The sequence below is a fragment of the Trachypithecus francoisi genome, unplaced genomic scaffold (assembly GCF_009764315.1).
Source record: "Trachypithecus francoisi isolate TF-2019V2 unplaced genomic scaffold, Tfra_2.0 Lachesis_group2, whole genome shotgun sequence".
NCBI lineage: Eukaryota > Metazoa > Chordata > Mammalia > Primates > Cercopithecidae > Trachypithecus > Trachypithecus francoisi.
Window position 1 is genome coordinate 152,940,405 of NW_022681465.1, and position 20,845 is coordinate 152,961,249.

General features: G+C 38.3%; 1 protein-coding gene across 9 annotated transcripts in view; it reads right to left on the minus strand.

The window, feature by feature from the left end:
• MATR3 (matrin 3) overlaps positions 1-20,845 on the minus strand; it is a 61,555-nt gene that overhangs the window by 14,731 nt on the left and 25,979 nt on the right. For 7 of the 9 annotated variants that reach the window (XM_033181072.1, XM_033181064.1, XM_033181068.1 and 4 more), the window contains 2 exons: positions 7,563-8,652; positions 923-984 (listed from right to left, as the gene is read on the minus strand). In XM_033181072.1, coding sequence (XP_033036963.1) covers positions 923-984; positions 7,563-8,474 — 974 coding nt within the window. In that variant the 5' untranslated portion in view covers positions 8,475-8,652. The remainder of the gene's footprint in view (positions 1-922; positions 985-7,562; positions 8,653-20,845) is intronic. The other 2 variants (XM_033181074.1, XM_033181073.1) reach the window with 1 other exon arrangement.

Genomic DNA, 20,845 nt, shown 5'->3' on the forward strand with positions numbered 1-20,845 from the left:
GTCCTTTTCACAAAACAGCCTTGTTTGGCCTCTAAAATAGAGATCATTTATTAGTAAAGTTATCTGAGAGTCTAAGTGTTAGAAACATAGTTTTAAAGCATTTCCTATAAATATTTCAAAATAAAAATTTCAGAACTTCAAAATAATCCACGAGAATAAACTTGTTTTATATTGCTTGCAAATGTAGATAATGTTGAAATTTAAGTTTTTCCTCTATTTGTTAAATTGTAAGGAGGAAGTGCTGCACAAAGAATTAGAAATGTGGGTTACATAGAAACAAGAACAGAGCACAGATTTTCCTTCTCCAATATTAATACCAAGAGCACAGTTGAGTTGTGACATTAGAAAGAAAGAATAGCCCCAACAGAGTTAGGCATATGTGAAAATTCCAACTCCAGTGAACAATGGGCACTGTGTGCTGCTTAAGCAGGGAGTTTTCTTTAGGAATTCCATTTCATGGCAGCAGCCTGAACTCAAAAACCAAAGATCTCAAAAGCAAAACAAAACAAACACCACCAAGGATTTTCCTGGACAAAGAATTAGAATCTTTTAATAACCTATCCTCTTTTCTGTATCTTTTGCATTTATAAAGTACGTATTATTAAAAATGTTACTGTGAATCCACTCTACATATCAAATACTATCTTTCACTATATCTAGTAAAAATCATCAATTTCTTTAATGACCAATGTGTATGTATCCTAGAAACATTAAATAACAAAATATCATTATTAGTGCATCTAATATTCAATATGAAATTTCCAGATCTAAACATTTTACTTGTAAATAGTATTGCCCATACAGTACCACTATGTGATATTAACATTGTGTATATTACAAGTAAATGATAAATTCCCAAAAACCAATAATGGCTGATTCTGATTCACGATAAGGATGTTTTAAAGGTATTTCAAACTCCTACATTTCAAGAAGAAGCTGGCATCGACGACTGTGACTTGCTCCATTGATATGTTGACTCCACTCCTGCAGCAAAGTAAATTAGTAGAATTAACAAAAATAAAGCTATAATATTTTCATCTGAACCATTCAAACTCTAGGACATTAATGTCTATGCAGTATCATAGGCTGTACAAACACCTGCCCATTCACTAAATCACATTGATTTAATTTAAAACCATTTCTCTGAATCCTTGAGGCTTGATCCTGCCCTCAAATACGCTATGCACATTCTTGGAAAAACTGGATTAACTTGTAACATACTTAAGAGATTTGACAGGGAAAAGATACAGAGTTAATAAAGATCAAGAGTAGTAACTAACCTTGAGATTAGCAAGGCTTATTAACTTTTACTGTGGACCAAACTGAAGTATTCATTGTATGCTACTTTAGAGTACTCTGAATGATAAAACATCCATGTTTCTATCTACTTTTCTAGAAACTATATACTATAAATTTGAACAATTAGTTAAAATAGAATCTTTTAGGTGAAGCACGGTGGCTCACTTGAGACCAGGAGTTTGAGACCAGCCTAGCCAACATGGCGAAACCCCATCTCTACAAAAAATACAAACTTTAGCCGGGCGTGGTGGCGTACGCCTGTAGTCCCAGCTACTTGGAAGGCTGAGACAGGAGAATCTCTTGAACCCAGGAGGCAGAGATTCCAGTGAGCTGAGATTGTGCCACCACGCTCCAGCCTGGGTGACAAAGACTCCGCCAAAAACAAAACAAAACAAAAACTTTAACCACATCCAGCTTCTGAGGATGTTCCAGGTTTACTACCTATTAAATACACAGTGAATGAAAAATGCACCATGATTAGCATTACCATAAAATGCTAACATGATTCAACAGAAATGGCTTTTCTAGAAAATGAATCCCATTTATCAAAATATTAAGCTTTCTTTATATTTCCCCAAAATAAAGAAGCAAATTTAAGGAATGCCTCAACAAATTTAGGGAGGGAAACGTGACATTCTATCACTATTCCCTCTTTCGTGGTTTATTTTAAATTGAAGAAGTAACTCTTATTCAAATAATTTCTTTAGAAAAAAATGCAGATATAAATGAGTTAACTTTTTAGGCAATGTAAGAATGAGGAGTCAGGAAAAGTGGGCTCTACCTAGACTGCCTAGGTTCCATTCCCAAATTACAAAGATGTGAATCTTTGGTCCATGTTATTTAAATTCACTGGGACAGTAGTCATAGGGTTGTTGTGAAAAGCAAATGAGTCTATAAAGGTAAACTGCTTATCAGACCCTTGCCAGGCACATGGAATGTGCTTGAAAAAACAAAACAAAACAAAAAAACCGAACTGATTATAAAGCAGTCTTGTTTTACAATTCCTGCTTTACAACTATTATGGATGTTTCACAAACTCCCACAAATTGTAATTTCTGTAACACCCACACTACCCAATACAATTATATTTGGAATATAAAACATGGTCAGGCGATGTGTTTTTAAAGGGGGGTAGCTCACTGATAGCTGAACTAAATTAAAGTAAGGTACCAAATTACAAGATACATGCTTTCAAAAAGTTGCGGATTGGTATTTTATAAATGGGATCCTTTAAAAAAAAAAAAGGGGTTTATATTTATGTGACAACAGTTTAGGTACATTCCTATGCTCTAGAAAAATTATCTAAAATCCTGTGAAAGGCCAGGTGCGGTGGCTCAGGCCTGTAGTCCCAGCACTTTGGGAGGCCGAGGTGGGAGGATCAACTGAGGTCAGGAGGTTCGAGACCAGTCTGGCCAACATGGTGAACCCCTATCTTTATTAAAAATACAAAAATTAGCCGGGAGTGGTGGCGGGTGCCTGTAATTCCAGCTACTTGGGAGGCTAAGGCAGGAGAATAGCTTGAACCTGGGAGGCGGAGGTTGCAGTGAGCGGAGATCATGCCATTGCACTCCAGTATGGGTGACAGCAAGAAACTCCGTCTCAAAATAAATAAATAAATAAATAAAATACAATCCTGTGAACTAAAATGGAACTCATCCAAATAGAATGGTACCTTTCTTAAAATGCTGAAAGCTATAAACTATTTCCAGGTCTCTTTTTAAAATAATGGCTAATAGTTAAGGAACTCAAGATCTCTCCAGTTGGCTCTACAATCATCAGCTATTTGGGTTATCTAAAGTTTCCATTGGAAAGTAATGGACCACTGACTTGTTGGAGACCATTTTTAAAATGGCTGTAAGGGCCAGGTGCAGTGGCTCACGCATATAATGCCAGCACTCTGGGAGGCCAAAGCAGGCAGATCACTTGAGCCCAGGAGGTTCAGACTAGCCTGGGCATCATAGTGAAACCAAGTCTCTTATTTAAAAAAAACGGCAGGGCCGGGCGCGGTGGCTCAAGCCTGTAATCCCAGCACTTGGGAGGCCGAGACGGGCGGATCACGAGGTCAGGAGATCGAGACCATCCTGGCTAATACGGTGAAACCCCGTCTCTACTAAAAATACAAAAAACTAGCCGGGCGACGAGGCGGGCGCCTGTAGTCCCAGCTACTCGGGAGGTGAGACAGGAGAATGGCGTGAACCCGGGAGGCGGAGCTTGCAGTGAGCTGAGAGCCGGCCACTGCACTCCAGCCTGGGTGGCAGAGCAAGACTCCGTCTCAAAAAAAAAAAAAAAAAAAAAAAAAAAAAAAAAACGGCAGGTGTGGTGGTACGTGCCTCACTTGAGCCTAGGTGGTGGAGAGTGCAATGAGCTATGATCACATAAGTGCACTCCAGCATGGGCTACAAAGTGAGAGACTCTTTCTCAAAAATATAAAACAAAACAAAACAAAACAAAATAAAATAAAATAAAATAAAAATGGCTGTAAGCCAGAGGAACCACAGGTAAGTTCACAAAATTTAGAAGCCTTGGCTGGGCATGGTGGCTCATATCTGTAATCCCAGCACTTTGGGAGGTCGGGGCAGGCGGATCACCTGAGGTCAAGAGTTGGAGGCCAGCCTAGCTAACATGGTGAAACTCATCTCTACTAAAAATACAAAAAAAATTAGCTGGGCATGGTGATGTATGCCTGTAATCCCAGCTACCTGGGAGGCTAAGGCAGGAGAACTGCTTGAACCCGAAATGCAGAGGCTGCAGTGAGCCAAGATCGCGCCACTGTACCTCAGCCTGGAACACAGAGCGAGACTCCTCCAAAAAAAAAAAAGAAAAGAAAAGAAGGATTAATTAAACAAATACCCATTAATGACTTAGAATTCTCTGAACTAAAAATATTCAGATTTTACTTAAAATATTCTTAAGTTCTGGGAGAGGAATAAATGTTATCCTACTAGCCATGCTTCTATTTCATAGGAGCTAGAAAGGACACATAGCTGACCAGAAATTATATCCAATCCTCCATGTTCTTTAAAGGTTCAAACTTATGGGAAAACTGTGTCTGCTCTTTCAAAGTGATAGAAGGAAGGCCAAAATCAAAAAAATCAGTCATGTACCTCCCAAACTCACCCATGACTAATCTGTACTACCGATCTATTACTGGTTGGTTTACGGTGAGGACTAAGTGAAAGAGTTTTATAAATATCTATATTCCTGGACTCTACACTGAGGTAACTCCTGCAAAATCAGATTAATAAAGGAATTACACACTTTTTAAAGTCAAGACATTTCTGTAGGAAAACTACATTCACCTTGATGTATTTGAGATACCTTAAACTATAGACAGAAAAAAAGAATTTGGGAAGCACTTACAGAATGGCAGAAAAAAAGAATAACTTAATATAAACTCAAGTGACAAGACAGTCAAAGTGCTATAGTGGCTAATTTTCTTTAAGTGAAAGGAAGCTGAGAAGCTTGAGATTGCATAGAAAAGCAATCTGATGGCTGGGTGCGATGGCTCACGCCTGTAATCCCAACACTTTGGGAGGCCAAGGTGGTGAATCACCTGAGGTAGGGAGTTCGAGACCAGCCTGACCAACGTGGAGAAACACTGTCTCTAAAAACACAAAATTAGCCGGGCGTGGTGGTGCATGCTTGTAATCCCAGCTACTCGGAAGGCTGAGGCAAGAGAATCGCTTGAACCCAGGAAGTGGAGGTTGCGGTGAGCTGAGCCAAGACTGCGCCACTGCATCCATTCCAGCCTGGGCAACAAGAGCAAAACTCCATCTCAAAAAAAGAAAGAAAGAAAAAGAAAAAGAAAAGCAATTTGATGATCTAAAATGACCTAGAAAGAAATAAAAGCAACACCATCACTTTAAGTCACCTAAAAATAATGACACTCCATGACAAATTATTTTCTACTTTTTTACTTCACAGTAAGAACTTTTGATCATGTAAACTATTTAACAATACCAATAAGTAAAAAGAACAGATTTTCCAAGTTATGCAGCAATACCAGAGAGCAGGATTAAATGTTTAAAAATTTTTCATTATCTACTTCCATCACAGAAATTTTCTCTAAGGTCATTTCTATAGCGGTTATAGAGGGTCCACTGCTAAAGTGAATATTTAAATATTTTTTTCAATAGAATGCATATACGTAAAAAACATAGTAAGGCAACTAGAAAACTAGAAATTCAGATAATCCATGTGTTTAAACTTCTTAAAGTTGGTCCAATTTACACATTTAAACCACAGAATTAAACAAAAGGCCTCTAAAATACTTCTCAAATGTACTCAGTATTTTGACAGAATACCAAAACTGGTTAGGACCTAAGCATTTTTACAGGCGAAAAGTACCTCTTGCACTAGGGTAGGGTATCTTACTCTTGAATCCATAGTTTCATCAAAATATGTAAAAACTGCTCTTTTGTTAATTTAGATCCATTTAAGTTATTAGCCTTCTTCAGGAACTAGAAGGTAGCAAAATTTGGAGAAAAAAAGCATAATCATACATAAAAACAGAAACTTTTCTCTAAGTCCTCTCATGGTTCCGTTGTGTTCCTTTATGATGTCCCAACAGCTTAATGACTCCAGTAGCAAAGATTTTTTAAGTCCCTTAATATCACTCTCATTTGAGACACCGTAACTATCTATTTTCCTCAGAATTTAGAGATCCTTTCTGAGAATATTGGTCACATTGCCATTTCTGCTATTATTTCTTTATAAACAGGCAAGAAATAACGTAGAAAAAATTGGAGTCACCAATGTTTAATGGACCTTTTCGTTCTATCAATTCACACGGGACCTAAAATTTAAAGTTTAGTGCTGATCAAAAACTAAAATGAATTCCATGATATATCTAGTAGAGCCAACAAATTTAGGAAAAGGTAACACCCAAAACATATACCAATTAAAATTTGCTGGCTTTTGAGAGTTTGGGGTTGTACTTCTTAATGAAAATATATCTTCTTAAATGTTTAAATAAACCTAAATTTAGTATTTATGTTAATTTACTTTGGTACAGATTAAAGATTAAAAGACAAAAACACTGAGATCCAAACATAAGGAAAGGGAGTGACTGGTAATACTCTTTAACAGAATATTAAAAACAATGGTATGATTTAGTCTACTAAAAAAAAAATCCATACTCACTTACTAAAAAATGTTTATCAAAGGATTAGCTATGAAAAGAAAATGACCCTTCCAGATGTTACTGTAAAGAAAAACCCTGTAACAGTAACCATCAAATCAATTTCATGGCAGCAACTTGTTCCAGTTAAGTAGAGCACATCAGGAAAAATGGATGGTCACAGATTATAGATCAAGCTAGTGGGGTGCTATAACGATGACTTTAAGTCAACTGCACCATATATTGGGGGAAAAAAGTCAGAACGAGTAACACTGAAAAAGTTGAAAGAGAAAGGACAACATATTTAAAAGGGCATTTTGAAAAAGTTCCCATTTTGGCAGATGTGATAATTAAAGCAAAGGAGAATTAGATTTTCTTTTCAAATGACTGTATCAGAAGTCTAAGCCTAACTCAGAAAAAGAATTTGTTTATGAGGAACACAGAGCAGGATACTGTAGCAGTTGATTTGTCCAAGTCTCTAAAGGGATAGATGTAATATGGGATAATAAAAAGTGAGTTCTGAAGTATGTTTAAGAAAGTTGTGGAAAAGGAGAAAAAAAATGATGAAAAATTTCAGTCATAGTATGAAAGTTTGTGTTAAAGGGAAATTAAAAAAGGAAGAATGAACTAATCTAAAATATGAAACATACTGAAACAAACACCAGGGCTCTACATTAACTCTTTCCCTGTAGCCACAGATAAGGAAAAAAGGAGAATTGTTCAAGAATACATCTTTACTACATACAAATCAGCAATCAAGACAGATGGAGAGCTGAAATCTAGCATCCTGAATGGCAGAGCACATTGACTGTAAAAAAAATACTTAAAACAATTCAACAAAGCAGACAAAAAAACCTGCTTAAATATATGATTAAGAAGAACATATTGATGCCAAAAACCAACAAGATAATCTCAGTGGATGACAGCTTTGTGGCCAGAAGTAATCTAGGCAGAATACATTAATGTAAAGCCCTGGTTTAAAATGCTCAAAAACAATTACCTTCCAAATAAAGTAAGTGTTCTCAAAAGTTTAAAAATGCTTGATCAACTCAATGTCATCAGACTACAGAATTAGAGTCAAAGATATAGGTAAATAGGCACTACAATGTAAAAGAAATTAGAAGCATCTGTTGCGTTAACTCACCTTATTAGAATGAACTGGCAAATCACATATAGAGCACAGATGGGGATAACCCTTCGGTAAGAGTCCATGGAAGTCTTCAATATTGCTACTTGGAGGAGCGCCTCTCTTTTTCTCAAAGAGAGATCTCTCTTGTAAGGGGCCAGGACCACGTCCCATTCTCTCATACTCACTGTCAAATTTATGATAGTTATGCGAGGTCTCACCAAAAAAAGAATCATCCCTACACCTTTCTCCATCTCTTAATCTGTCATCTTCATAATCCATTCTGTCATAATAACCAGATTCTTGAGAACGACTTCCATGGTCATAATCAAGCACTGGGTTGAGACTAGGACCACGATCATCAAAACTATCTCTTCTAAAGTGCCTTTTTTCTTCCCAATCATCCCTAGGTACTCTGTATGGTGGCTCCCGTGTAGCAGATCTGCCATCTCTACCATAACTCAAGGTAGGGCCTTCTTCAGTTCTCCTCCTTTTAAGCTGTAGAAGGATTTGGGGCAAATTCTCAGGAGTAATCTTGTCCTCTGGATAACGACTCAGTTCATCTAAGTCTCTAGCAGACAGACCAAAGCTGGCCAAAATGTTACTGGCCTGGTCTGCATCTCCACGGTGTTGAGAAGATAAAGGGAGTGGACCTCTACTTCCAATGTTAAATATAGACTGCAAATTATGGGAAGAAGTACTAGCAGAAGACAGTGCACTATGAGCTCCTTGTTGATTCAATGAAGAACTCATTCCAAGATTCATTAAACTAGCAAGGCGTGCAGTACCCTGGTTCATCCTTCCAAGAGATGCTGGCATACTTAAAGACTGGGTAGCAGCAGCAAGAAGGCCTATTCCTGCCGCAGACAGGTCACGCCCATGACCCTGTGAGTCCCTACTGAGAGATGACTGCTGGAATGACTTGGACATTGTGGAACTAGCTCTTGTCTATTTTATAGATTTAAAAAAAAATTTTTTTAAAGACGGCCAAAAAGAAAGCTCAAACTAGAAAGCTAGGTTAACTTTGCTTCAAAAAAATGGTAACGCCAAGAAAAAGGATCAATAAGGACTGCAGAATCTTCTTCAAGCTGAGAACCAGCAGACAACTCTGTAGAAAAATAAGCAATTTTAGTCATAAATCCCTTTAAGCAGATGCCGTTTTTTTAAGAAAAAAAAACTTATGCATCATGTTGATTAAAAAAAAAAAACATTTAAGATCTCAAACTTACAAGGAATTTATTACATATCTTAAACAGATTCCTGATGTATGCAGAGCCTGCATATAGATATTTAAAAAGTAGTATTTCACGCTAAAGCTTAACTATTAAAGGGACTTTCATACTGAGTTTAAAAACATGTAAACTGAAAGGTTAGATGTCTGAGTACATCAAAATTTTGGTAAAAATATAGATGGGTTTCTTCTTTTAGAAGAATAAAAATACACCCTATAGTATGATGCTTAAGTTCCAGGAGAAGACTAAAAACAAAAAAATCAAGGTCAGCAAGTCAAAGATGAATCAGTTGTATTGTGCTTTGGAAAATGAGACCTATTATCACTATCAGAAAGAACCAAGTAAAATCATAAGTAAATGAAGCTTAGGTTTCAAGTACCTAATATAAGATATAAGACCAAACATAATAGCTGAGACCTTTATACAGCAAAATCAATTTGAGGTGAAGATAGATGTGAATAAGAAAAATAAGTCATTTCCTATAGTTTTAAGGATTGCTGCCCAAATTTCAGTTATATAACTAATTGCCTTCTTACTGACCATCCTACATCAGGCAGTGCTTTCTTCGTATCTAATCTTTTAAAGTAAGGAGAACTAACTCTGGTCAGTACAGGAATAGGAGCCCTCCCAAGAAAAAACCTAGGTACAGGAAATGCAGGTGATTAAAAGAAGGGAACTCCCCAATTAGCATCCATCAGTACTCATTTAATGCTCAGGGCTACAGCATATCTACAGCACAAAACAGGTAAAAATGAAAATGAGATCTTGGTTACACAGTTTCCTGTAAACTTTTCACAAGAATAGCCCAAATCACCTGGTAAATTTATGTTCTGATTATGATCCCCCAAGACGTGTTTCTAGATGAAATTGTTTTCTTTCTTAAATCATTATTGTACCTCAGAAACTGTCACATAAGAATTTCCAAATAATTTATATCACGATTATCATAAAACATTAGTTAAAAGATATACATAACGTCTTCAGTGAAACAATTTTATAACCACAACTACATACAGAGGTAAATCTGAAGTTGTTTGGTACAGAATTCTATGAGGCATTGTTTAAAGTTTCTATTTTTTGATCACCAATACACTCAGCACTGGTAGCTTAATATGTTAAACTTTAACAGTAAAACCAGACAATATCCAGTAGTTACAAGTCTATTACAGGACCAATTTCGCCAATGATAGATTAAAGCAAGGATACAAATGGACAAATACAGTGGCAGAGGAAGTATAAAAAAAGTTTCAGCAAGAAAGATTTAGACTAGATTTTTAAAAATAGATATAATCAAGTTTTAAAAGACACAGAAATGCTGTAAGAGGTGGCTGGAGTTACAGGAAGATGTTTTTGCACACCAAGAAAGATGAATTTGAGAAAATACACCAAAGAAACTATCAATAATTCTAGACAAGATCCACTATGTAAACTACTTAAGCTTTAAGATTAATAAAGACGAGAGTAAGTGGACTTCTTTGGATGAAAGTTTCTTTGATATGTCTTATAAATGCCACACAGAATGGTGGCTGAGATGCTATGTAAACGGTGGTGGACCCTCTAAATTTTCACACATATTTTAAAAATCAAAACCTTTAGAGGGTTTTTCAAAATAAAAATGTTTAAGTATCAGGGTTATTAATCGCAGCTTTGACCTCATGTTGTAGCCAAAGCTTTGTATTCCTGAAAGTCAGTCTTTTGAACTATTTTTTCCCTAAGAGAAATTAAATAATGGTATTATAATTATGTTTAAAATTTTTTAAATGGTCATATTTTAAGGAAATGTGATTGTTAGATTACAGAGCTCTCAATTACATTTTTTGGTAGCTCATAGGAAAACAGTGGATCTACAAAAGAAAAAGTTAAGAGAAGCAAAGGTAAAGGATAACCTGAAGACAAACAGAAAATGGATGTCAGAAAAACTCAGAAAAGAGTCAAGACAAACAATGTAAATCCCATGACAACGTGTAATTCCATAACAACCACCTTAGTATTTTTAAGATACTCAGTTTCAACTTAAAATGCAACTCCATCAAGGATATTAGGGTAAAATTAGTGAAAAGCAACTTAAGTTAGATTTTGGATTAAACCACAAATAAACCAAATTCTTAAAAATGGTTTTATTAAAACAAAGTTGGGAGAAACCAGATGTGGCAGCATTGTTGAAAAAGCATTTATGAAAACAGTTCCTGTATCATGTCAATGCTGAACATAAGACGTACAAGCCAGTTTTAAAGGTTCATTCACATGGGATCCACTGCCTATTAGTAAAGGCAGCACAATATTGAGACATTTACTAAGATTTACAAAAGATTAGCTTATTTTACTACATTTTTTTTCTGTAATTGTAAAACTGCTTTTCTATAGGAAACTGCACTAGAGGTTAAAACAATTTTGAATATAGTAGCTTTGGGAGAACATTTATTATTAAAATCCAATTTACCTATTTTAAATCTCTATATAATAGTGTAAATGCCCATCAATGTAGAACCTTTCACTTCCAAAAAAGAAAGCACCTGCACCCCCCTATAAACTATCAACATTACCCACAACTTCACTTCACAAATGCCATTTACTACAATCTTGATAACCAAATTCTTTTTTTTTTTTTTTTTTGAGATGGAGTTTCACTCTTGATGCCCACAGGCTGGAATGCAATGGCACAATCTCAGCTCACTGCAACCTCTGCCTCCTGGGTTCAAGTGATTCTCCTGCCTCAGTCTCCCAAGTAGCTGAAATTACAGATACATGCCACCACACCCAGCTAATTTTGTGTTTTTAGTAGAGACAGGGTTTCTCCATGTTGGTCAGGCTGGTCTTGACGTCACATGATCCCCCTGCCTCGTCCTCCCAAAGTGCTGGGATTATAGGCGTGAGCCACCATGCCCGGCCCGATAACCAAATTCTGAACAAATGAGCTTAAAAATTCATTTTTATAGACAACTCAAAACAAACTGTAGGCCGGGCGCGGTGGCTCAAGCCTGTAATCCCAGCACTTTGGGAGGCCGAGACGGGCGGATCACGAGGTCAGGAGATCGAGACCATCCTGGCTAACATGGTGAAACCCCGTCTCTACTAAAAATACAAAAAACTAGCCGGGCGAGGTGGCGGGCGCCTGTAGTCCCAGCTACTCGGGAGGCTGAGGCAGGAGAATGGCGTGAACCCGGGAGGCGGAGCTTGCAGTGAGCCGAGATTGCGCCACTGCACTCCAGTCTGGGCGACAGAGTGAGACTCTGCCTCAAAAAAAAAAAAAAAAAAAACAAACTGTAACTTAAAACTATTTTATGATACAATTTTAAGCTGTTTAAAAATGTCAGCTTCACATTCAACATCTAAACAAATCCGAATATCATCCCTATGTATGGTTAGGAAACGTTTCAGTTAATATTCTACCTCCCATTCCATGAGAATCTGATTTTTGTTATTGGATTTTTCTTCTCCAATTAAAAGAACTAGAGTACTAAAATATTTCTGAAAATTTTCATACCCTGAAAATTCATGGAGAACAGAAGCAAACAGCTGTTCCAGATCTATATTTCCTTAAAGATTACCTGTAAGTCCTTAGTCATTCTTTCAGAGGGTTATTTAGCATAATTACTAAAATAAGCACAAGCCAACTTTAGTTTCTTAGAAGGTATTAGAAAAAAATGAAAAGATCTTTAGCTGTTTTTTTTTTTTTTTTTTAAAGACAGTGTCTGACTCCTCCATTGCCCATGCTCACTGTAACCTCTGCCTCCCAGGCTCAAACCATCCTTCCACCTCAGCCCAACCAGCTGGGACTACAGACACACACCACCATGCTCGGTTAATTTTCACAGCTTTGGTAGACAGGGGTTTTCACCATGTTGGCCAGGCTGGTCTCCAACTCCTGGGCTCAAGCGATCCTCCTGCCTTGGCCTCCCAAAATGCTGAGGTATCTACTACTCTACATGGATCTTCAGCTATGCTTTCAACTGTGTGAGATAATCACTCTTTTAAATAATTTTTCTCTAGCAGGGCACGGTGGCTCACGCCTGTAATCCCTGCACTTTGGGAGGCCAAGGCGAGCAGATTATGAGGTCAAGAGATTGAGACCATCCTGGCCAACATGGCGAAATTCCGTCTCTACTAAAAATACAAAAATTAGCTGGGCATGGTGGCGCGCACCTGTAGTACCAGCTACTCAGGAGGCTGAGGCCAGAGAATCGCTTGAACCTGGGAGGCAGAAGTTGCAGTGAGCTGAGATCGCGGCATTGTACTCCATCCTGGGCCACAGAGCAAGAATCCGTCTCAAAAATCAAAACAAACAAAAAAATAAAATTTTCTCATCTCAGTCTTTGTAGTCAGAACTAAAAAAAACAAAAACAAAAACACACACATAACTAATTTGAGATGGTTTACCCATAAAACTATAAAAGATTATTTGTGGTTTAACTATAAAAGTAGGGATACGCGGGGAAAAAAATACCTTCATGACATAATTTAAACCTTTAACTTCACATTGAAACTTACAAGCAAGCAACAGCTAGAAAACTACAGTTTCTTGTATTTTCCTCTTCTGAACTGCAAGAAATGTTCAGATTTTCCAAATGTTCTATCAAGGCCAATCACCTTGATCATTTATTAGCTTATTCATGTGAAAATATACCAAATACGTTTTAGGCAGCAATCAACAATACCAATTTAGTAAAAATGTCTTAACCCATGTCACTGGCAGATGGCAGACATAGTTGACTATCAGTAATTTCAAAGCAGCATCATTTGGAAAGGCAACTGCTTGATTTTTGTCGTAAATCACACAAAAATATTGATTCCTGTGGTCAGGACTTTCAAACAAGCATCCAACTTATTTTCAATTCAAGAACAGGTTTCAGTTACTCTTTAAATTTTTCTTCATTTATTAAATTTTTTAATGGTTTTATAAAGAACTTACCATAGTTTCCATTTTAAAGGTACTAGAAGTTTTCATTTTAATGTTGGTGTATATAGTATGTCCTAATATATTCTGTAACAATGATTTCACTTAAGGGTTTGTTTTTTGAAGTGTGCTGAGGAACTACTCCATTTTTTTTCCTAGAGTTTCAGCCACTTTCAAATCTTATGCTCTCTATGTTTTCGAGTGTCACAATCTCATCTCAGTATGGCATGTACCTTGAGTGCCTTAAGTTTTTAAAATAGGCCAGGCGTAGTGGTTCACACCTGTAATCCAGCACTTTGGGAGGCCAAGGTGGGCAGATTACCTGAGGTCAGGAGTTTGCAACCAGCCTGGCCAACATGGTGAAACCTCGTCTCTACTAAAAATACAAAAATTAGCCAGGTGTGGTAAAGTAGCATGTGTCATCATACAATAGAAAAGATAAAAGAGTGTAGTGCCAGGAAGGCTGAAAAACAAGCCTGAGTATTTTCAAAAGTGCTTTAAGACCATTGCTCTTAATCCATCTAACAGATGTGAACTCAACTTCTAGTCCACTTCTTGATCCTTAGGCTAATTAGTAAGAGTGTTGCAGAGTGGCATCAGCTGCCGAGAAGATAGAACACTACTTGTTAACCAGTGTAAGAAACTCTCACTCAGACCTGAAATAATATTGTCTTCCTAGGTTTAAATTTTTTTCCCAGTGACCTTCAATCAGGCAAGAAATAGTTTCTGATTGAAACCACACAGAATTGATGGAGTAAACCTGTCTCACAAGATAGAAAGTTACCCTGTTTACCTGATGATGTTCACTGTCTATTTGATCTCGACAGAAACTTGGCTCTCTACTTTCTTCTCTGCTTAAGCAAAATCAGTGATTTCTTTCAAGGCTCCATTCTGGGCTGGGTGCCGGGGCTCATACCTGTAGTCCCAGCACTTTGGGAGACTGAGGCGAGAGGATCACTTGAGGTCAGGAGTTCAAGACCAGCCTGGTCAATATGACAAAACCCCATCTCTGCTAAAAATACAAAAATTAGCCAGATGTGGTGGCACATGCCTGTAGTCCCAGCTACTTGGGAGGCTGAGGCAGGAGAATCACTTGAACCCGGGAGGTGGAGGCTGCGGTGAGCCAAGACTGTGCCACTGCACTCCAGCGTAGGTGACAGAGTGAGACTCTGTCTCAAATAAAAAAAAAAAGGCTCCATTCTGTATCCCTAAGAGCCCTACTCTCTTGACTTCCATCAACATTTGTACAACTTTTATTTCATACATACTAAATTTGGGGGGCCCAAAAACTTTCACGTGAATCCTGGTTCTATTACAAACAGCTGTGTGATCTTGAGCCAAAAAGGGTGGGGGGAAATAAAAATAATACCTACTTCATAAGGCTGTAAAGAGTTGATAAATTAGGCCAGGCACAGTGGCTCATGGCTGTAATCCTAGCACTTTGGGAAGCTGAGGTGGGATAATCACTTAAGGCCACAAGCTCGAGACCAGCCTGCCCAACGTAGGGAAACCCTGTGTCTACTAAAAATACAAAAATGAGCCGGGTGTGGTGGCAGGTGCCTGTAATCCCAGCTGCTTGGGAGGCTGAGGCAGGAGAATCACTTGAACCCAGAAGGCAGAGGCTGCAGTGAGCTGAGATAGTGCCAATGCACTCCAGCCTGGGCAACAAGAGCAAAACTGTCTCAAAAAAACAAAACAAAAAACCACCAAAAATTAGCCAGGCGTGGTGGCATGTGCCTGTAATCCCAGCTACTGGGGAGGCTGAGTGAGGTAGAAGAATCACTTGAATCCCAGAGGCAGAGGCTGCAGTGAGCCAAGATTGCACCGCTGCACTCCAGCCTGGGTGACAGAGCGAGACAGTCTCAAAAAGAAGACTTAATAAATTAGTCTACATAAAACATCTAAAATAGTGTCTGGCACAAAGCACCATAGTAATCATCTCATTTGGTGTAATCTGATCCTCATAAAACTAAGAAGGTAAAATCTATTTTTCTTTATTTTTAGATGAGAAAAACTTTGAGGTAAAAGGACTGAAATCCAAAGACACATGAATAAAGAGCTTATAAACTTTTTATCTGCACCATAGTCTCATGTGTCAACTTCAATGTCATACTAGTAACCAGGTACTAGCTTTCAAAAACAGATTTAAAGACTGGTAGTAATGGCTGGACGCAGTGGCTCACACCTGTAATCCCAGCACTTTGGGAGGCCAAGGCGGGCTTATCACGAGGCCAGGAGATCGAGACCATCCTGGCTAACACAGTGAAATCCCACCTCTACTAAAAATACAAAAAAATTAGCCGAGCGTGGTGGCGCGCACCTGTAGTCCCTGCTACTGGGGAGGCTGAGGCAGGAGAATGGTGTGAACCCAGGAGGTGGAGTGTGCAGTGAACCGAGATCGCGTCTCACTCACTGGTAGTAACTTTTTTTTTTTTGAGAGGAGCCTCACACAAGTTGCTGGGGGTTGGAGTGCAATGGCGCAATCTCAGCTCACTGCAACCTCCACCTCCCGGGTTCCCGCAATTCTCCTGCCTCAGCCTCCTGAGTAGCTGGGATTACAGGCGCACACCACCACAATAGGCAAATTTTCTGTATCTTTTAGTAGAGACAGGGTTTCACCATGTTGGCCAGACTGGTCTTGAACTGCTGACCTTGTGATTCACCCACCTTGGCCTCCCAAAGTGCTGGGATTACAGGTGTGAGCCAACTGTTAGTAACTTTTAACAGGTAAAATAAAGAACACTACACTATACTGCAGTAATTCTAGTAAAAGTGGACAAACTAAACATCTTCCTTCTTCATTCTCTATTGCCAACGTGTTTAAATCACCCTTCAACCTGTCTCCCATCCAAGCACTAACCAGGCCCAACACTGTTTAGCGTCCAAGATCAGATGAAATCAGGTGCGTTTAGGGTGGTACGGCCATAGACCTTACCTTTCTATTCTCTCTGCCATAATCTTAGCTCTGCTTTTTAGCTGGCCTCCTAGCATCAAAGCTCATACCTCATCATCTTTCAATATAAACAACCTGAACCATCACTCATTTCACACTCTCCTGGCTCAAAAACCTACTACTCCCTACCACTTACCACATGAAATCCACACTGATTTCCCTTTTTTTTTTTTCCCAAGACAGGGTCTTAATCTGCTGCCCAACGCAGCGGCACAATCTTGGCTCACTGCAGACTCAATCTCTCGGGCTCAAGTGATCCTCCCGTCTCAGCAGGGACCACAGGCACGCACCACTATACCCGACTAACTTTTTACATTTTTAGTAGAGACAAGATCTCACTATGTTGCCTGAGCTGTTCATGAACTCCTGGGCTCAAGTGATCCTCCTGACTCAGCCTCCCAAAGTGCTGAGGTTACAGGCATGAACCACTGTGCCCTGCCTCACATGTAATTTTCAATGCCTTTCATATATTGGTTCCGTTCTACTTCTTTAAACCTTTTCCTCAACCATAACCAAACACCTTATAGAAACGTCTGCTTGCTATTCCATTTACAGAAACTACTCAATGCTTGTGTAAATAAAATTAATAGCTGGGATGCATCCCTCTCTCATTTAATGTAATACTAATAATTTTCTCAAGGTCCACCACCTCCTTTTAATCATTCAATGTATTATACAAACCAATGTATATAAAAATATGAAACAACATTAAAAAGACCTTGGAAATAAATCTACATAGCAATTTCAAATGACTCCCTCCCCTTGTTTTTTTAAGTTTGACTACTTAATGTATGTACCCTTAAAGTGTTAATTTTGCATTTCTGAACTTTATGCAAATCGACTTCAAATGTACTGTTCCTGCTTTTAAAAATTGATTTATCCACAACTGTGACTTAAACCTACATTTTCACTGCAATATAGGTATCATTACGTATGCATATGTACTTATCTATTCTGCAGATGATGAACATTTAGGTTGTTTTCAATTTCTTGCCATTACCAAGAACAATGCTAATGTTTCTTGGTGTCCCTTGGTGCATAACTGCAAAACTTCCTCCTCCATGGTGCTCTTCCAAAATACCACAGCCCACACAAAAACAGACACAAGCATTAAAACTGATATGCTTTTCCAATCTTTCCAGTCACGTATCTAAAAATCTCTCAACTCACAGGCTTTTCTCTTTGCTTTAGTTTTACTTATCCACTAAATTTTTCTACACACAAAGAATATTTGGAGTTCAAATGTTTGTATCGCTTTTCTTTTTGAGACAGTCTTGTTCTGTCACCAGCCTGGAGTACAGTAGCACGATCTCGGCTCACTGCAACCTCTGCCTCCCAAGTTCAAGCAATTCTCCTGCTTCAGCCTCTTCAGCAGCTGGAATTACAAGCACACGTCATCATGCCCGGCTAATTTTTGTATTTTTAGTAGAAACGGTTTCAGCATGTTGCCCAGGTTGGTCTCGAACTCCTGGCCTGAAGTGATCCGCCCACCTCAGCCTCCCAAAGTGCTGGGATTACAGGTGTGAGCCACCATGCCCAGCCAAATGTTTGTATTTCTTTGACATCACTGTTCTTTCTCCAACTACTGCTTAAGTTGGGTGCTCAAATAATTGACTTTTAATTTTCACATATGGTATAGGTTCCTGTGTGTTACTATACCAAAGGGGGATGCTTACTATCCTAACAATCCTCACAAAGGAGGAAAAAAACCAAACGCTTCATCCTAAAAGACCTGAAAGTTATGCATCTTCATGAACTAAATGCAGATGATACTGCTCCCTGATATTAATTAAATGATTACTTTCCATACTTGTTGCATTTACTGCTGGCCAAGACATTTACCATAGGCACTCTGTTGCTTTTACTTTTCTTATCCATCTGCGTAGGAAAGAACTACCCTCTCCTGCCCCACAGGCACCCTCTCCTCTTGCTTTCCTACTAACCTGTTTTTTGCCTGAGAACAGGGTATCAACAACCACACGTTAGTGGGATTCTAGTGGGATTCTAGATTAAAGAGAATGTCACATAAGATGTTTTTAAGGTTTGCGGGGGCAGGGGGGCGGGTAAGCAAGCATACTTTAAATTTTGGAATAGTTTAAAAATTTTTTCAAACCTAAGCTTTCATTAGTACTTCGTTTTTTTTTGTTTTTTTGTTTTTCCACTTGCAAAGAACCTTGAGCTTTAATCTATACAGAGAACAACAGGGCTTAATGCACAACTGGAAAAGTATACCAAAGCTGCATCACATCATTGGCACTCCGCACTCCATCCACACGGAAGTGCCACAGTAATAAATTACATTCAGGTTAGGTCAGATAACAGCACTTTATCATGTAACTTTTACTGTATTACAAATAGGCTTATAATATAAACGTGTTAAGTTAAAACCTAAAACTTACAATTTTTTAAATTACATATAAAACCCCTTTAAAGGTACATAGCCAAAACTCAACCCATAGGCTTGTTTTCTGTTTTACTTTTAATTATCCATTAACCTTTTCCACACAAACTTTTATCAAGAACTTCAGAGCCCTTAATCTTAATGATCCAATGAGAAAGGTTTGCTACATAGCTAATAATTATAAATTACAGCACTTTATTTCCTAAACAGCGCTGTGCCTTATAGTAACCAATCACATAAACAGAAAATGGCAAAAACTACAAAACTACACTCCCAGCCTATAACCCTTCCAATTAATCTCAACAAACTTAGCACTATCCATCCCAAATGTTAAGTCAACCATCCACTTTAATTTTTTTTGAGAAAAAATTAAACATTGAAAATGGAACATAAAAAATTAAACATTCCAGTCTGTTGCCCAGGCTGGAATGCAGTGGCGTCATCTCGGTTAATTGCTACCTCCCCCTCCGGGGTTCAAGTGATTTCTCCTCCCTCACCCTCCCAAGTACCTGGGATTACATTATAGGTGCCTGCCACCACGCCCAGCAAATTTTTGTACTTTTTAGTAGAAATGGGGTTTCACCATGTTGGGCAAGCTGGTCTCAGAACTCCTTACCTCAGATGATCCGACCGCCTTGGCCTCCTAAAGTGCTGGGATTACAGGCCACCGGCCACAATTACCCACTTTTAGAACCTGTTGCCAGAAGTGTGGGATAACTGTACTGTAATTCTAACTAAAGGAGGTATATAAAAGCAAGTATCCCTAACTAAAAGATGTTCTAAGAACATCTATTATTCAATTCTTTCGGCAATTCATATTGTAAGCTAATTAGTAATATTTCCAATAATCATGATTTTAACATTTTTGCGTAAGAATGACTCCTGTGTTTGCTTATACCTAATATCCAAAATGTTACACAAGTACTGCTTTCTGTCACTTCTGAGTACTTTTCACTTCAGACTTGAAGCAGTTTATGTCTATGCCAATTTCCCTTAAAAATACAGAAGATTCTAGTATTTTAAGCAGTTACAGCATTTACAAAACGTTTTTCATTTTTTTCTCTCATTACAAAAGTAGATGTCATTTCTCGTGGTAAATTCAGAAAAACATCAGGAGGAAACAGAAATCATCCGTAATGCCAACATCTGAGCAAACATTTCGGGGGTATATCTCTATTTTCATGTTTTACATTGTCCTTTAAAAAACAATTGAACGACATTAGCAGTTTTACAACATTTTCCTTTCCAGTTAAAACTATATACCATTACCATTTTCCCATCACATTTTCCACCTAAAATACTGTTTTAAGTAGCTGTATAGATTTCCATTTCCACAATAGAATTAGCAGATTCCCAAAACTTGAATCTTTAGATTTTTAAAAAACATTCTTAAAACTGGTATTAAATTTATATACGCAGATCTGACACATTACTCCCTTAGGATAAATTCCTGTAAGCACCGTCTTTCCATTTTAAGCCTATTATACTATGAAGGAGTCTGAATTAAGATCTAAGAGCTCCGAGAGTTCAACACCAGCCTGGACCACATAGTGAGAACACGTCTCTACAGATGATCAAAAAATTAGCTTGGTGTGGGAGCGCGCGCCTGTGATCTCAGCTACCCAGGAGGCTGAAATGGGAGGATTACTTGAGCCTGGGAGGTCGAGGCTGCCCTGAGCCAGTGATCACGCCACTGCACTCCAGTCTGGGCAATAGAGCGATCCTGTTTCAGAGAAAAAAAAGATCCAAGGCCTCTGTAGACCACACTGGCAGCACTGCTACTATTGCAACCGGTCACGACCTATCCGGGCTTTAACCTTC